Genomic DNA, 13777 nt, shown 5'->3' with positions numbered 1-13777 from the left:
TCTTTACCACCTTAACCATCAGCATCTCTTCTCTCGCCTGAACGTTCTTCTTTTCAAGCCACATAATACGCTCCTTTAGCCCCCTAATGAGCGGCAATTACTATGTCTCTACGATTAACGATCGTTGGCGATCGATGATCTAACTACCATCCTACTAAATCTATCTCTCTCTCTTTCTATATATATATATATATATATATATATATATATATATCTATATATATCTATATATATATCTATATATATATACATCTATATACATATCTATATATATATATATATTTGTCCGTCTATTTCTCTTTCTTCTTATGGCATCATCTTTCGGGATGGAAACAAAAGGGATAGTAGAAATGGATAGGCCTGCCAACTTAGGACACCTTTGACTTTCTTTTAACACTCTCGATAGGATTCTTTTTTGAGGATAGTAATTAACTACGAACAAAAGAAAAAAAAAAGAAAGATGAAGGAAGTACAAAAAAAAAAATTATCCACCGATTCATCGAAAATAACTTATGGAAAATGTCTCGTGCATCGAGGAAATAATAATAATATCAATAATATCAATAATAATAATAATAATCATAATAATAATAATAATAATAATAATAATAAAATAATAATAATAGTAATAATAAACGATCTCTTTGGAACATACATAGGTATCAAGCACGAAAGTGGGCGTGATGAGAGAATCGGTTCGGTAAACGATGTGTGTCGTTGGCACATATTACTCTCTCTTTCTCTCTCTCTCTCTCTCTCTCTCTCTCTCTCTCTATTTATCAATAAGGTAAGGACAAAGGATCAGCATTCGATAGTAAACGATAGAATGGAAGAAGACTATTGACTGTTGGATAGGAAAAGGGAGAGAGGTAAAATGTGAGAGAAATTGCTCGATGCACGTCACCGAGCGATTTCGAGACCAGAATCGATATCACCGAACGAATTAGTAACTTGTGGTCCAATATCTCGCCCTAATATTTTTTCTCCTTCTGTCCCTTTCTACTAAGTTGCTAACTCGCACGCATATACACACACGTAAATACACACGTATGTATTAAGAAGCAACTCGCGCGAACGATCTAATACGCGAGATATGTATGTGCTAGATCAGAGAGGGGAACCCCCATGGCGATCCCGTGAAAACAGCCACCGGGCTCTCTCTTTCTCTCTCTCTCTCTCTCTCTCTCTCTCTCTCTTTTTCTCTTTTCTCGTCATGAAACAAAAAGCGATAGTCGCGGAAATAAGTGACAGCTGCCCCACGCACATCAATTACCTATTTCTGTTACTTCCTTCCTTCCTTCCTCTTTCCTCCTTCTCCTACTCCTCCTTCTTCTCTTCCTCCTCTTCCTCTTCTTCCTCCAACTTCCACTAACTCATCCTCCTTTCTTTTTCTTTCATTCAAAATCTTTCAGAAACGTATGCCCAATTACTAATAGATCCTGTATAATATAACGCGATATTTGTATAGAACGAAAATAGAAATTTGTCATTTGTATTGTATTTGTATTGTATTTGTCATTCACAATATGTATCCATATCGGATATATAAATACACATATTTAATAGATATAATATAATTATTTAAAGTATTTCTAATTGGTTTACAGATGATTACAGAGTCGGAAAGAGTTGAAATTTTTGTTTTTGTCGGTCGTATTGACATTGTATTTGATCTATCGTTACGATTCATATAACAACTATGTACATACAATGATATACAATCGTACGTAACATTTAATTTGAACATTTTGAAATATCTGATGTTGTTAATAGGACACAACATAATATATGTTGGAAATACGATAATATTGAAATTGTATTACTTATTGGATTCGTATAACGCGGATTGTTGTAATACGAGACTCATATAGTCTACTCTGTATTTTCTATAAAAGAAAAAGATATTTTTTTTATCTTCGGCATGGAAGTAACAAAAATAAAATAAAAAAAAAAGAAAAAAAAAGAAAATACGAAAAAAAGAAAAATTATTTTCAATGAGACGTATCGATAAATTCGACTCCCTGATGGAACATCGGTAATAAAAGTTTTTGAAAAATGTTGGATATGACAAATTCAATTAGAGAATCGTCCCAATGATGATAATGATGATGATGATGATGATAATAATAATAATGATGATGATGATGATGATGATGCAACCGTTTCTTCCGATCCAAAATCGTTTCGAGAGAGACAGTGCTATCTTTTTTTATTTTTCTTTTTTCTTTTTTTTTTCTCCCTCCCCTCTTTAGACGGTTCCTCGTTTCACGCGAACAACCGATCACACCCTGACGATTTTGGGTCTTATTAATTTATCGTTTTTCCCAGAGCGGTCTCTTCTCTCCTAAAACCGAGGACGAATTCAAGCGATAGTTATCTGGTCTTTCTCTTTCATTCTCTCTCTCTCTCTCTCTCTCTTTCTTTCTTTCTTTCTCTCTTACACACTGTGTCCTCTATCTCTCTTTCTCTCATTGGTTTGCCGCAAAACGTTCTACCAAAAGTAGCAGAAAGCCCATCAATCACGTTACGTCGTGACAATCTTTTGACAAAAAGCTGCCACGCGAATTCCCTTGGCCACCCTGAACGCGAAGTCGTAGAGTAGTACATACCTACTACTCTTCGTGTTAGAGTTCTTTTTCATCGCTTCCTGAATATCGTTCAGAAACGTCGAAATACGGAATCATTAGTAATCTGGCTTGGACGATCCAATGTGAGATTCTTCCTCTCTCTTTCTCTCAATCTCAATCTCTCTCTCTCTCTCTCTCTCTCTCTCTCTCTCTCTCTCTCACTCTCACTCTCACTCTTACTCTTACTCTTACTCTCACTCTCTTTCTCTTTCCTTGACTGTTGGGCCCCTGTAATCTATCACGAAGGGCTCGTGCGAGCAGGTGTCATGGCAGTCTGCCGCTAATGATCCTCGACATCCAACGTGGAATTAATCATTGCCTTTGTCTTCGCTCTTCGCGCGTCGATCCTACCAACTCGTACGTCTTTTCTTTTGCTAGCTCCGGCTTTTGGCAATCTCTCTCTCTCTCTCTCTCTCTCTCTCTCTCTTTCTCTCTCTATCTTTCTTTCTTGCGCGCGCTCTCTCTTTTATTTTCTCTCTCTCTCTCTCTCTCTCTCTCTCTCTCTCTCTCTCGAATGTATCTACTCTTCAGTCATTATCCCGACTAATACGGTTGAACGCGTCTCCACTAGTCTCGATGACTAACGTTTCGAAATACAATTTCTCTGATGCGCGATTAAACGATTCACTCGACTTTGAATTTACTTCTCCACAAATTACATATACACTTATACACGATCGTTCTAACATAGATCTATGATAAAGAAAAAAATCATTTGAAATAAATAAATCATTCGAAGGGAATGTAAACTTTCGAGTTATAAGTTTTGATTATGCGAATAAAAGGTTTATTGCAGTAAGTAAATGCGGTATAATTTCGTTAGAGAAAATTATGTATCTATCCATCTATCCATCTATCTATCTATCCATCTATCTATCTGTATATATGAGAAATAATGTGTCAACGGGGTTCTCTATTCATCTCGATTATAGTAATATTTTAGTTTTTTCCTTTTCTTTTTCCCCTTTATTTTTTTTCCTTTTCTTTCTTTTCTTTTCTTTTCCCTTTTTTTCTTCTTTTCCTTTAACAACTGAATTCTCCTTGTCGTACAGTCGTCGTTCATCTGCAATTGCACACACGGAAGAACTTTGTCCCATCTAGGAGTCGTTAAAAAGAGAAAGATAGAAAGAGAAAGAGACAGAGACAGAGAGAGAGAGAGAGAGAGAGAGAAGAATGCGTTTTTCGCAAAGACGAAAGATTGCGTAACGACGATGACATTCGCACGTCTTCTATATACTCCTTTCTCGTTTAAGGTCATCAAGATAACGGAGGTGTCCTCTGAGTGACACTTGACCGTGACTCGAAGAAGGTACCGGAAGGCTCGTAGACGCGGTAATGATTCGAAAGCTTTGAGGAGAGCTTCTCTCATCGTTGTAAGATCCACGGTATAGGACATAAATCATGAAAACGGACGTTAATCGCAAAATCTTTGGAGAAATCTTGCCTTGGCCATTATCATTTTTAACGACACGAGACGAATTACGATTTTTCATCAAACCAGACACGAATAGAATACGGGAACGGTCCGGTTTGAATCTAGTAAATAAGTGCTTGAATGTCTATCGTAAAAGGTACCGTGTGTGTCTGAATGAATGAATGATCCGTGTCGTAAAAGGAATTTCTTTTTCTTCTTCTTCTTCTTCTTCTTCTTCTTCTTATTATTATTATTATTATTTCTTTTTTTTTCTTTCATCCTTTTTTTTTTGTTTTTTTTTCCCTCTTCTTTTTTTTTTTATTCTTTCATTTCTTTTTTTGTCTTCATCATCGAACGCACCAAACGTCTGTTTCTCATAACAAAAGCTATAAGTATTATATATAATAATAAATAAAATCTCATGCGTCAAGATTGTTACGATCGATTGGCCGTCTCTTACGAGTGAGGGAGCAAAATTGAAGGAAAAGCGTTAAAAGTATTAAGGAAGTAAAGTGCCCAGGGAAAGAATTTAATGTAGGTTCCATGGAACAGGAAATGAAAAAAATAAAGAGAAAAGAAAAAACAAAAAAAGAGAAAAATGAAAAGAATCATATAAGAAGGAGGAAAAATATTTGTCCTCGCTTTCCGTATTAAATTGTTTTGCTTCTCTTTTTCTTTTTTTTTTTTTTTTTTACGAAGGATGTCGTGGTAACGTTTTCGTGATGATGGAAAAAGGAAGACGTACATAGGTACGTACGAACGAATGAACGAACAAACGAATGAACGAATGAACGAACGAAAGAGCGAAGATGCTGATGGAAGAACAAGAGGTATGGGATGGGGTGGATGGAAATATACGAGAAGGTGCCAGCCAGACAGGATCTGCGTAGAAACGCAAACAGCGTAGCTCTCTAATACACCCGGGACTTTATCAAAATCTGATAACTCGTCGGAGGTGGAGAAGACGAAGTAAGGGCGTACGAGCACCAACATGAATGTGCGTGCGCGTACGTATATGTGTGTATGTGTGCATATATATATATCTATATATATACATATGACTCTCTACGCATTCGACGACTAAAGCTACCCCGAAGAGAACGCGAGGGTTTCCGTGGTGGTTATCCCCACCCTTCTAACACGCACCCTCGAGCAAAACCCCTCTTGTTTTCTCTCGTCTCCTTCCTACGTAAGGAGCCTTCCTATCGAATCGAATATTTACGAATTGAAGCTTTTTTTTTCACAGTCGCCTTTTGCACGACAACTACGACGATTTAGTCGATTCTCTTTTTTATCTTATGATAAACGTTTTACAAAAAAAAAAAAAAGATATATGTATAAATATATGTAAAAATATATGTATTATTATTGTTTTTTTTTTTTTTTTTTAGAGATATTATAAAGAAATTCACATAAGCGCGCACACAAATATTATTCGATGGAAAGTCGAGATCTTTGATAGATTAATAACGATCTTTATGAATTAGGTACCTTATGAATTATTCCTATTAACATTTACATTAACTTCCTGACTGCGACGGAACTTCGGTTAACACATTGTACAAGTTCGTTCTTTGTAAAAGCGTAGAATGTGACCTAACGTGGACCGAATAAATGTATATGTATATATATACATACATATAATATGTGTAATATATAATATGTATTATATGTATATTACGATATAGAGAGTGCGTGTATGCGAATTCTTACACGCTTGGATATTCAAAGGTGTACGAACGAGTAGAACGTGCAAGCACGGAGATGGCTCCAGGGCTTTTGGGGTTGAGCATATTGAATAACTCGCTCGCTGGACCGCGAAAATATACCGCGAGCTTGCCAGTATGCGGATCGACATTTCTGAAAGGACCTTGTAGGATCCTCGGGGCGGATACTGCACTCTATCTATATATAATACTATCTGCCCTACCTACCCCAGACGATGACGACAACTGCAATATATAGTACGCGTTTTGATAATGAAAGAAAACGAGAGAAAGAGAGAGAAAGAGATAGAGAAAGAGATATCTTATTCTTCTGTTTCTAAGTTTCTATTAAAATTTTCTATTACAAGGATTTCTTTATAAAAAAATATCATAAGAATAAATATTTTCATTTAGATAATAAAGAAAGTAAAAATATTGAATACAATTATTTTCATATTTTCTCGAATATTATTGATTTCAAATGAAATTGTAAAGCTTTAATTTTAACGAAGGATATTAATATATATATATATATATATATATATATATATATATATATATCCGTTTCATATTAATATATTATGTAATATTGTCATATTGTTATTTATTCATCGTGAGATATCGTCAGGTCTTTGCGAACTGGACGGTGGAATTCAAAGAATTTTGAATTGACGTTGAGAGGTCACGATGGATATGTAGATTGTCTACGAAGGAATAAGGATGGAAATATAAAAGAGAAATCGGAAAAGGACGAGACGTCGAGACTTTGGAATATCTATACGCGAATCGATGCTTCTGAAGGAAACTGTGCATCTTTTCTCTCTCTCTCTCTCTCTCTCTCTCTCTCTCTCTCTCTCTCTCTCGCTCTGTCTCTCTCTCCTTTTTTCTTTCTTTTTTTCTTTTTTTCTTTCTTTCTTTCTTTCTTTCTTCCGTTTGAGAGAAGCTTTTCGTCGACGTTGATACACCGTACGTATATGAATACGTACGAAGGTGCATTGGTTTATCTGTAAGAAAACGTGGCCTTGATCCAGGAACATAGAAGAACATCTTTTACGTCATCGATGATAGATATCTAACCATTGTATTTCTAGATATCTAACATTGATATTTCCTCTTCTATTATTTCCGTAAAATATTTAAATGAACAACTATATATATCTAGTTATATATCTATATATCAACGAATAATTGAACACTTAATCAATAATATAGATTATTCTAATTGTAATTTCTATCATGTTTAATACGTTAAACATTGATACTGTTTAAAGACGTAGTTGAACTTCAAACGTGTAATCTTACCGATTGCAGGAGCTCATCAAAATCAATTAGACCAGTATGCCTGGACGATCGTCGACCGTTAACGATATATCAATTACACCGTAGACGTAGATAATGACTATTAATGACTTCATTCAGAGCGCAATAATTATAGACGAGCGCGCATGGCGACAGATATGGGTCGTAGTTGTAACTTTCGATGCAAGTGCATGCACATTCGACGAATTTTACATAGAGACAAAGAGTAAAAGAGAGAGAGAGAGAGAGAGAGAGGGGTGGGTGGGAGGAAGGAAAGGAGAGAGAAAAATACGTGACTCGATTCTTTAACAATATATATATATATATTAAGTTAGATTGTCATTATCAAGTTCTAGACTTTTATTAGGCATATCGTCGTTTGTTCGTCATATTTAATAAATTCATCGGCATGATGGTCACCGGTAATCGTCACTGAGCTATCCGTCAAACGTTTTTTCTTCTGTTTACGTCGGCAACGCAACAATTAATCGTTGAGAAACGATTGACAAATAAATTTCTTAGTCACATAGTCTTTTTCCTTCAATCCAATACTTCCAGTCGATTTAAGATTTCTATTATTCTTTTCAATATAATCGTGCAATTTAAATTACGCGATCGATAAATTCTATCGGAATATATTATTAATTGGCGATATGAAACGAATGTTTTAAGATATGTAGTCTCACGTAAATTAATTTATTTCTTATTTTCTACGTTATGTTGTTTTCAAGCCGTCGGGGAAAAAAAGGACGATTGAGAAAGATTTTGACATTAAAAAAAAAAAAAAAGAAGAAAAAAATAAAAGAAAAAATAAACAGAGTAGTAAAAAAAAAAAAAAAAGAGAAAGAGATAAATAAAAAAAGAAAATAAAAAATAAAACAAAGCAGAAAAGAAAACAATGTTTTTCGGTGAATATAAAGCAAGCGAAAGAGAAACATAAAGTTTTTCTTATAACAAAAAAGAAATTGTTATTTTCGAAAAAGTGTCATAAATCAAATATGACAAAATATATATAATTGTTTTGCCACAAAATTCTTTTCTTTTTAACGAATTTCCGATGTACATGAAGTAAAGAGATTTTCATAGTAATCGTTGAACCCACGGGATATACCTAGCCGAAATTTTCTTTTCTACGAGGGAAGTATTTTATGATGTCCATTTATTGAATGACAAACGACAATATAATACAAACACCTGGGATATTACCGTAATAAATATAATCCTAACGGTCTTGTCTGCAATTTATTTTTATTTATATCTCTTTTCCATTCTTTTTTTTTTTATTTTTTCTTTTTTCTTCTCTCCTTTCTCTCTCTCCTCTCTCTCTCTCCTCTCTCTCTCTCTCCTCTCTCTCCTCTCTCTCTCTCTCTCTCCTCTCTCTTTCTCCTACAATAGTCTCGAAATTATCCATTGATAATTAACAAATCATGACGGATTTGATATATTTAATTACATTTTAGATCTTACGATCTTATTTACGTAAAAAGTAATAAAAAGAAAAATATGTACATGACATAGAGAAATTTTCATAGTAATCGTTGAACCCATAGGAAATATCCATCCGAAATTTTTTTTTTTTTCTACGAGGAAAGTGTTCGTGTGTTGCCAGTTGTTGTTTATTGAATGACATTTGTCATTTATTGAAATGACAATAGATCAAGAAGAAAAAGAAAAAGATAAATAGAAAATAGTCAATAGATAAGGAATAATAAATTAGTTCCCAAAAAGTAAAGAAAAAGAAAAACAAAAATAGCTAAGACGTTTGAACGATTTTCAAGAGAAAAAAAAAGGAAAAAGGAAAAGATCTCGTATAATCGTTTCGATTCGTTTATTTTCTACTTTATCGAAGGACGAGACGACGAGGGTTGTCGTGCGTCAGAAAACGATTTGAATATTATCTCGACGTCGAACAGTCGTACGTAGAAGCCATCTCGGGAGAGAGAGAAAGAGAAAGAGAAAGAGAAAGAGAGAGAGAGAGAGAGAGAGAGAGAAAACAACGTTGAAATACAATTTGAAAGACGTAATTCGAAAATCGTTGTTCGCCCGACGGCAGCGACCCTCCGTCGGACGTCAAAATGAAATTACGCGACCCTTGAAACGGGGACCTTGGGGCGGGCACAAAGGCTCGTTTGTCGACGACACAGTACCAACAATCTGGCTAAAGGGACCTAAACCACTAATCGTTTCGCGATTAACTTCCATTAAACGCTACTTAATGAACAAATCTTTCGCGTCATGCACGCGAACAACCACTATAGACTTTATCTCAAAGAAGAAGATTATTTTCTTCGTTGCTCTCGGAAGTAATAGAGAGAAGGAGCGAGCGAGCGAGCAAGCGAGAGAAAGAAAAAAAGAAAGAAAGAAAGAAAGAAAGAGAAAGATAAAGCATTGGATGAAGAGATCGTTTCGTTTAATAATCAATGGTGTCATTCAAATTTCGATTTTAATGATCGTTGAATGATTTATTTATTTAAAGAATATATATATATATATCAATAGGTAGCCATTTATTATTTATTTAATAAACACATCCCTTTAAAGACGGCTCGATCATTCGATTGAGTTCTATAGATTTATATAACCAATTATATTTTATTCTTAAAGATATATAATGTCTCTTTAAAAAAAAGTCTAATAACTTCCTAATTTAAATCTAAAATTAAATTGGCATGGATGATAAAAAAATAAAATAGAAAACAAGAAAAAAGGAAAAGAAAAAAAGAAACAAAATTGATTTACATATACCTGTTCTTCGCTGCAGCAGCACGATCCCTCTGCCTTCGGTTTTTGAACCAATTACCAACCTGGGTCGGTGTTAGGCCAGTTGCAGCAGCAAGTTCTCTCTTCTTTCCAGGATTCGGATAAGGATCCTGAAGGTACCATTCCCTTAGCAATGATCTAGTTCTCTCTTTGAAGCAATGAGTTTTTTGTTCGCCGTCCCAAATCGTTCTTGGCAATGGAAATTTCTTTCTTACTCTGTATTTGTCAACGGGACCGAGAGGTCTACCACGAAGTTTCTCAGCTTCTTGATAATGTGCTTCAAGCCACATGGCTTGAAGTTTACCGTGGGAATCCTTGGTGAATTTGTGTCTCTCTAAAATATTATAGAGTTCTCTATAATGTCCTGAATGAAAGGCAACTATCGCACGAGCTCTGAGCACTGCCTCGCTCTGATTCAATTCTTGGATATTAGGATGGGCAACGGGAAGGCTCCAAAGGAACCTAGCCAATCTTTCGATGTCCCCACTCTCTTCCAACGTTTCGCAAACCGTTGCAACCTGGCCGACGGTGAAGGACAACGTCGGTAAGGCAAAAACCGGAGCGGGAACAATCGGGCCGTTTGTTGTTGGCGCCGTAGCACCGGTTCCAGCTGGTGCTACTGCCGACATCTCGACGAGCCCGAATGTTTCACGAACCGTTTATACCAACGAAACGTTGTCTCTGAGTGTTCTTTTATTTTTTGATTTTCTTCTTTTAACTTTTTTCTTAGGGGGTTTTTTGTTTTATTTCTTTCTTCTTTTTTTCCCTTTTTCAGAGCATCGATGTTGCTATCACCTTCATCATTGTCTCAAGATTCCCGCCGTTCCGATTTGTACTTTCTTTTCGTGCCTTTCATGACAGAAGTCTCATATCATTCAAATCTCGAACAAGATTAGAAACAATATTTCACTGAGGCTCTATAAAGGCCATTATATCTCGTCTATTTATTATCTATTAACGATTTCGTTCGTCACTGGACAGTCCACTAAATTACACTATCTTACACAATCAAGAAAAACCAACGTATTATATATAATGTCTCCTCTCGATCGACTATTCTTCTTTTATTTTTATTTTTATTTATTTTTTTTTTTTATTTATTTCGTTTTCTCTTCCTTTTCGAAACGCGAATGATCCTGGCAACAATACGAAAAAACCCTTGGAAAGTATTGAAATATTCTTTCACAATTTGACGTAGAGTTGAACAACAAAACGAGAAGTCTCAACGTTAGAGGAGCAATGACGTTCCCGATCTTAGGTGCTTTTCGATTCCCGAAGAAATGTCTCGTTATAGCTGGATCTTCTCGAGGACTTCGCGTTCTCTTATGTCCCCGATGTCAGGTGATTTCCTCCTATCCCCACATTCTGGTGCCTCTCTCACCGAGAGTGCGGATCCTCGTTGGTACCAGCGATCTTCGCTCGTGGATATATCGCGCGAGGCCGCTGTTGCCTGGATCGTATCGGATAGCAAACTGGTTTCGTTTACAAGCCGGCATCTCGGCACCGGCCCTACCCAGCATGATACGTTTGTACGCGCCCGTTGGAATCGGGTAGTACCGGCAGTTCGTAGCGACCTACCTCTACCTTTCTTCTCTATGTTTTTCTCACTCCAACTAAGGTTTCTCCCCCTCCATTATTTCTCTCTCTCTCTCCTTCCTACTCCCTACCATCGGTATAGAACCAAAAGAGAGGGGTAGGATTCGAGCGACTAGTTTAGAGAGGGAGAGAGAAAGAGAGAGGGCTTTCGGTGGCCAATGTAGAGGCCACGCCTACGAGGAAGATCAGGATTGGCCGGATCCCATCCACGTAGTCATGGTAACCTTTCTTCGTCCTTCCGTAACGTCGTGTCAGAACGGTACGCTTGTGTCAGTTTAATTATCCCTTCCACGTGACTTTCCTGTACCTCCCCACCAAGCCACCCCCTTTATCCCACCTATACTATTCGCGGTGTTGTACTCACGCCCCCTCTCTTTTGCAACCGCATATACCTACCAGCAAGTATGATAGAGAAAGAGAAAGAGAGAGACAGATAGAGAGAGAGAGAGAGAGAGAGAGAAAGAGAGAGAAATAGAGTGAGAAAGAACAAGAGTGATAGGAAGAGAGAGAGAGAGAGAGAGAGAGGAGAAGAGTAGGATCGATGCTCGGTGCGGAAAGTAGGACGGAGATCGTGGAAGCGAAACGTGGAGGGGCAGAGAGACCAGCATGATCCCTCGAGCTCTTCCCGCTCCCGTTACCACTGCGTCGCTTCTGTTAGTGTGATCTTTCGCCGAGCCAACTTTGCCGGAGAGAAAGAGAGGGACCGAGAGCTCAGGATCTTCGATAGCGGGATAAAGTTGACAGGATTTTTGGTGGCTTTGGCTCCTGGAGTCTTCTCTCTCTCTCTCTCTCTCTCTTTATTCATCTCTCTCTCTCTCTCTCTCTCTCTCTCTCTCTTTATTCATCTATCTCTTTTTCACTCTCTCTCTCTCTCTCTTTTTATTTCTTTCTACAATGATTACTCGCTCTTTTTGTTCATGTATCGATCACTACCAAGAGTCCTATCGATGTGGGCTCGTTTGTCTCGTTGACAGCCACTTTGCTCTTTGCTCTTATCGCGAACGATGATGACAGCTCGGATGTAGGTGCATGCGATTGGCTCGCTTTCTCTCTCTCTCTCTTTTTCTCTCCGTTCTTCCCACCTCTCTGTTTTTTTTTCTTTTTCTCTCTCTCTCTCTCTCTCCGTTTCTCTCCCTTTTCTCTTACCCGTTCGTTCTTTTTATCTTTGGAACAACCGCTCACCGGGAATATTAAGGCTTTGACGCTTATTCACGACTCGTATTTCCATTTGGAAAAGAAGGACAGGATTCCACCTACATGGATACATGCATATGTAGATGATATATATATATATATATATATATATATATACATAAGTAAGTACATATGTTGTACGTGCTCGAGCGAGAACGCGAAGAGGACGCGCGACGGCGCCGAAGGCGTCTCCGTTTTATCGAACGACGCACAGCCACCGCTCTCTATGGTGCTAGTGGCTCTACGGGTCTCACGATAAATATTCCCATTTCAAAACTAACTCTTTCGTATATAACAACCATTATACGATCACTCGTATGGTTCACAAACTAAAGTATAAAGGTGGAAACAGAGAGAGAAAGAGAGAGAGAAAGAGAAGAGAGGCGGGAAGGAATATGAAAATTCTCTCTTCTTCAAGTAAAAAATGCAAATCACTCGTGGTTGTGGGACCGAAGGGAGAGGACTAGACTTATGCGACGTAATGCTCTTAACTTTTTCGTACGGCCATTATAACTTCGCACTTCGCCACTTCTCGTATCTACTTTCGGTTCTACATAGAAATAGTGAGCAGAGGAGAATAGAGAGAGAAAGAGAGAGAAAGAGAGAGAAAGAGAGAGAGAGAGAGAGAGATGCCTCTGACATTTTATATCAAAGCTACGACTGATCCGATAAAAGGAACGACGGACTGGCTTGTGGATTTGAAAAGAAAAATTCAGAACTCTGTGCCGATCGATCAACGGCAGAGATTTTGTTTGGAATTACTGTGGAATTACAGTGTGTTACACGTGATTTGGAAAGCAACAGAGAGAAAGAGAGAGTGAGAGAGAGAACAAAATAATAATAAACAAAAAATAATACCAAAAAGAAAAGAGACGAAAATCCAAAAAAAAAAAAAAAAAAAAAAGAAAAAGAAGGAAAAAGAGAAAAATCCAATGGAAAAAAATTCACCTTCCTTGTGTATTTTTATCGATCTGTCTCCATTGCGTTTCATTCATCGATCTTTTTGTTAGACTGGTACCGGTCAAATCGGATTATAACGAAAGGTTTATGAGTTTTTAGAAAGACATACTCGTAATAAATACGTATCCGATGTAAATCATTGAATTGTAAATTGTTTTCGTATATTATATACGTAAATGAATCATTTTGTTCAGCGATAATGATGATTTTTTAGAATTTAT

General features: G+C 36.9%; 1 protein-coding gene across 1 annotated transcript in view; it reads right to left on the bottom strand.

Moving 5' to 3' along the window:
* Nucleotides 1–11361, bottom strand: part of Optix (optix) — a 48677-nt gene extending 37316 nt beyond the window's left edge. The window contains exon 1 of the mRNA XM_035864510.2: nt 9792–11361. Coding sequence (XP_035720403.1) covers nt 9792–10435 — 644 coding nt within the window. The 5' untranslated portion in view covers nt 10436–11361. The remainder of the gene's footprint in view (nt 1–9791) is intronic.
* Between the last annotated feature and the right edge of the window lie 2416 nt (nt 11362–13777).

This window comes from Vespa mandarinia, chromosome 6 (genome assembly GCF_050613455.1).
Source record: "Vespa mandarinia isolate Hongniang chromosome 6, ASM5061345v1, whole genome shotgun sequence".
NCBI classification, from domain to species: domain Eukaryota; kingdom Metazoa; phylum Arthropoda; class Insecta; order Hymenoptera; family Vespidae; genus Vespa; species Vespa mandarinia.
The sequence above is the reverse complement of the archived record's forward strand: the minus strand, read 5'-3'. Positions and strand labels throughout refer to the sequence as shown.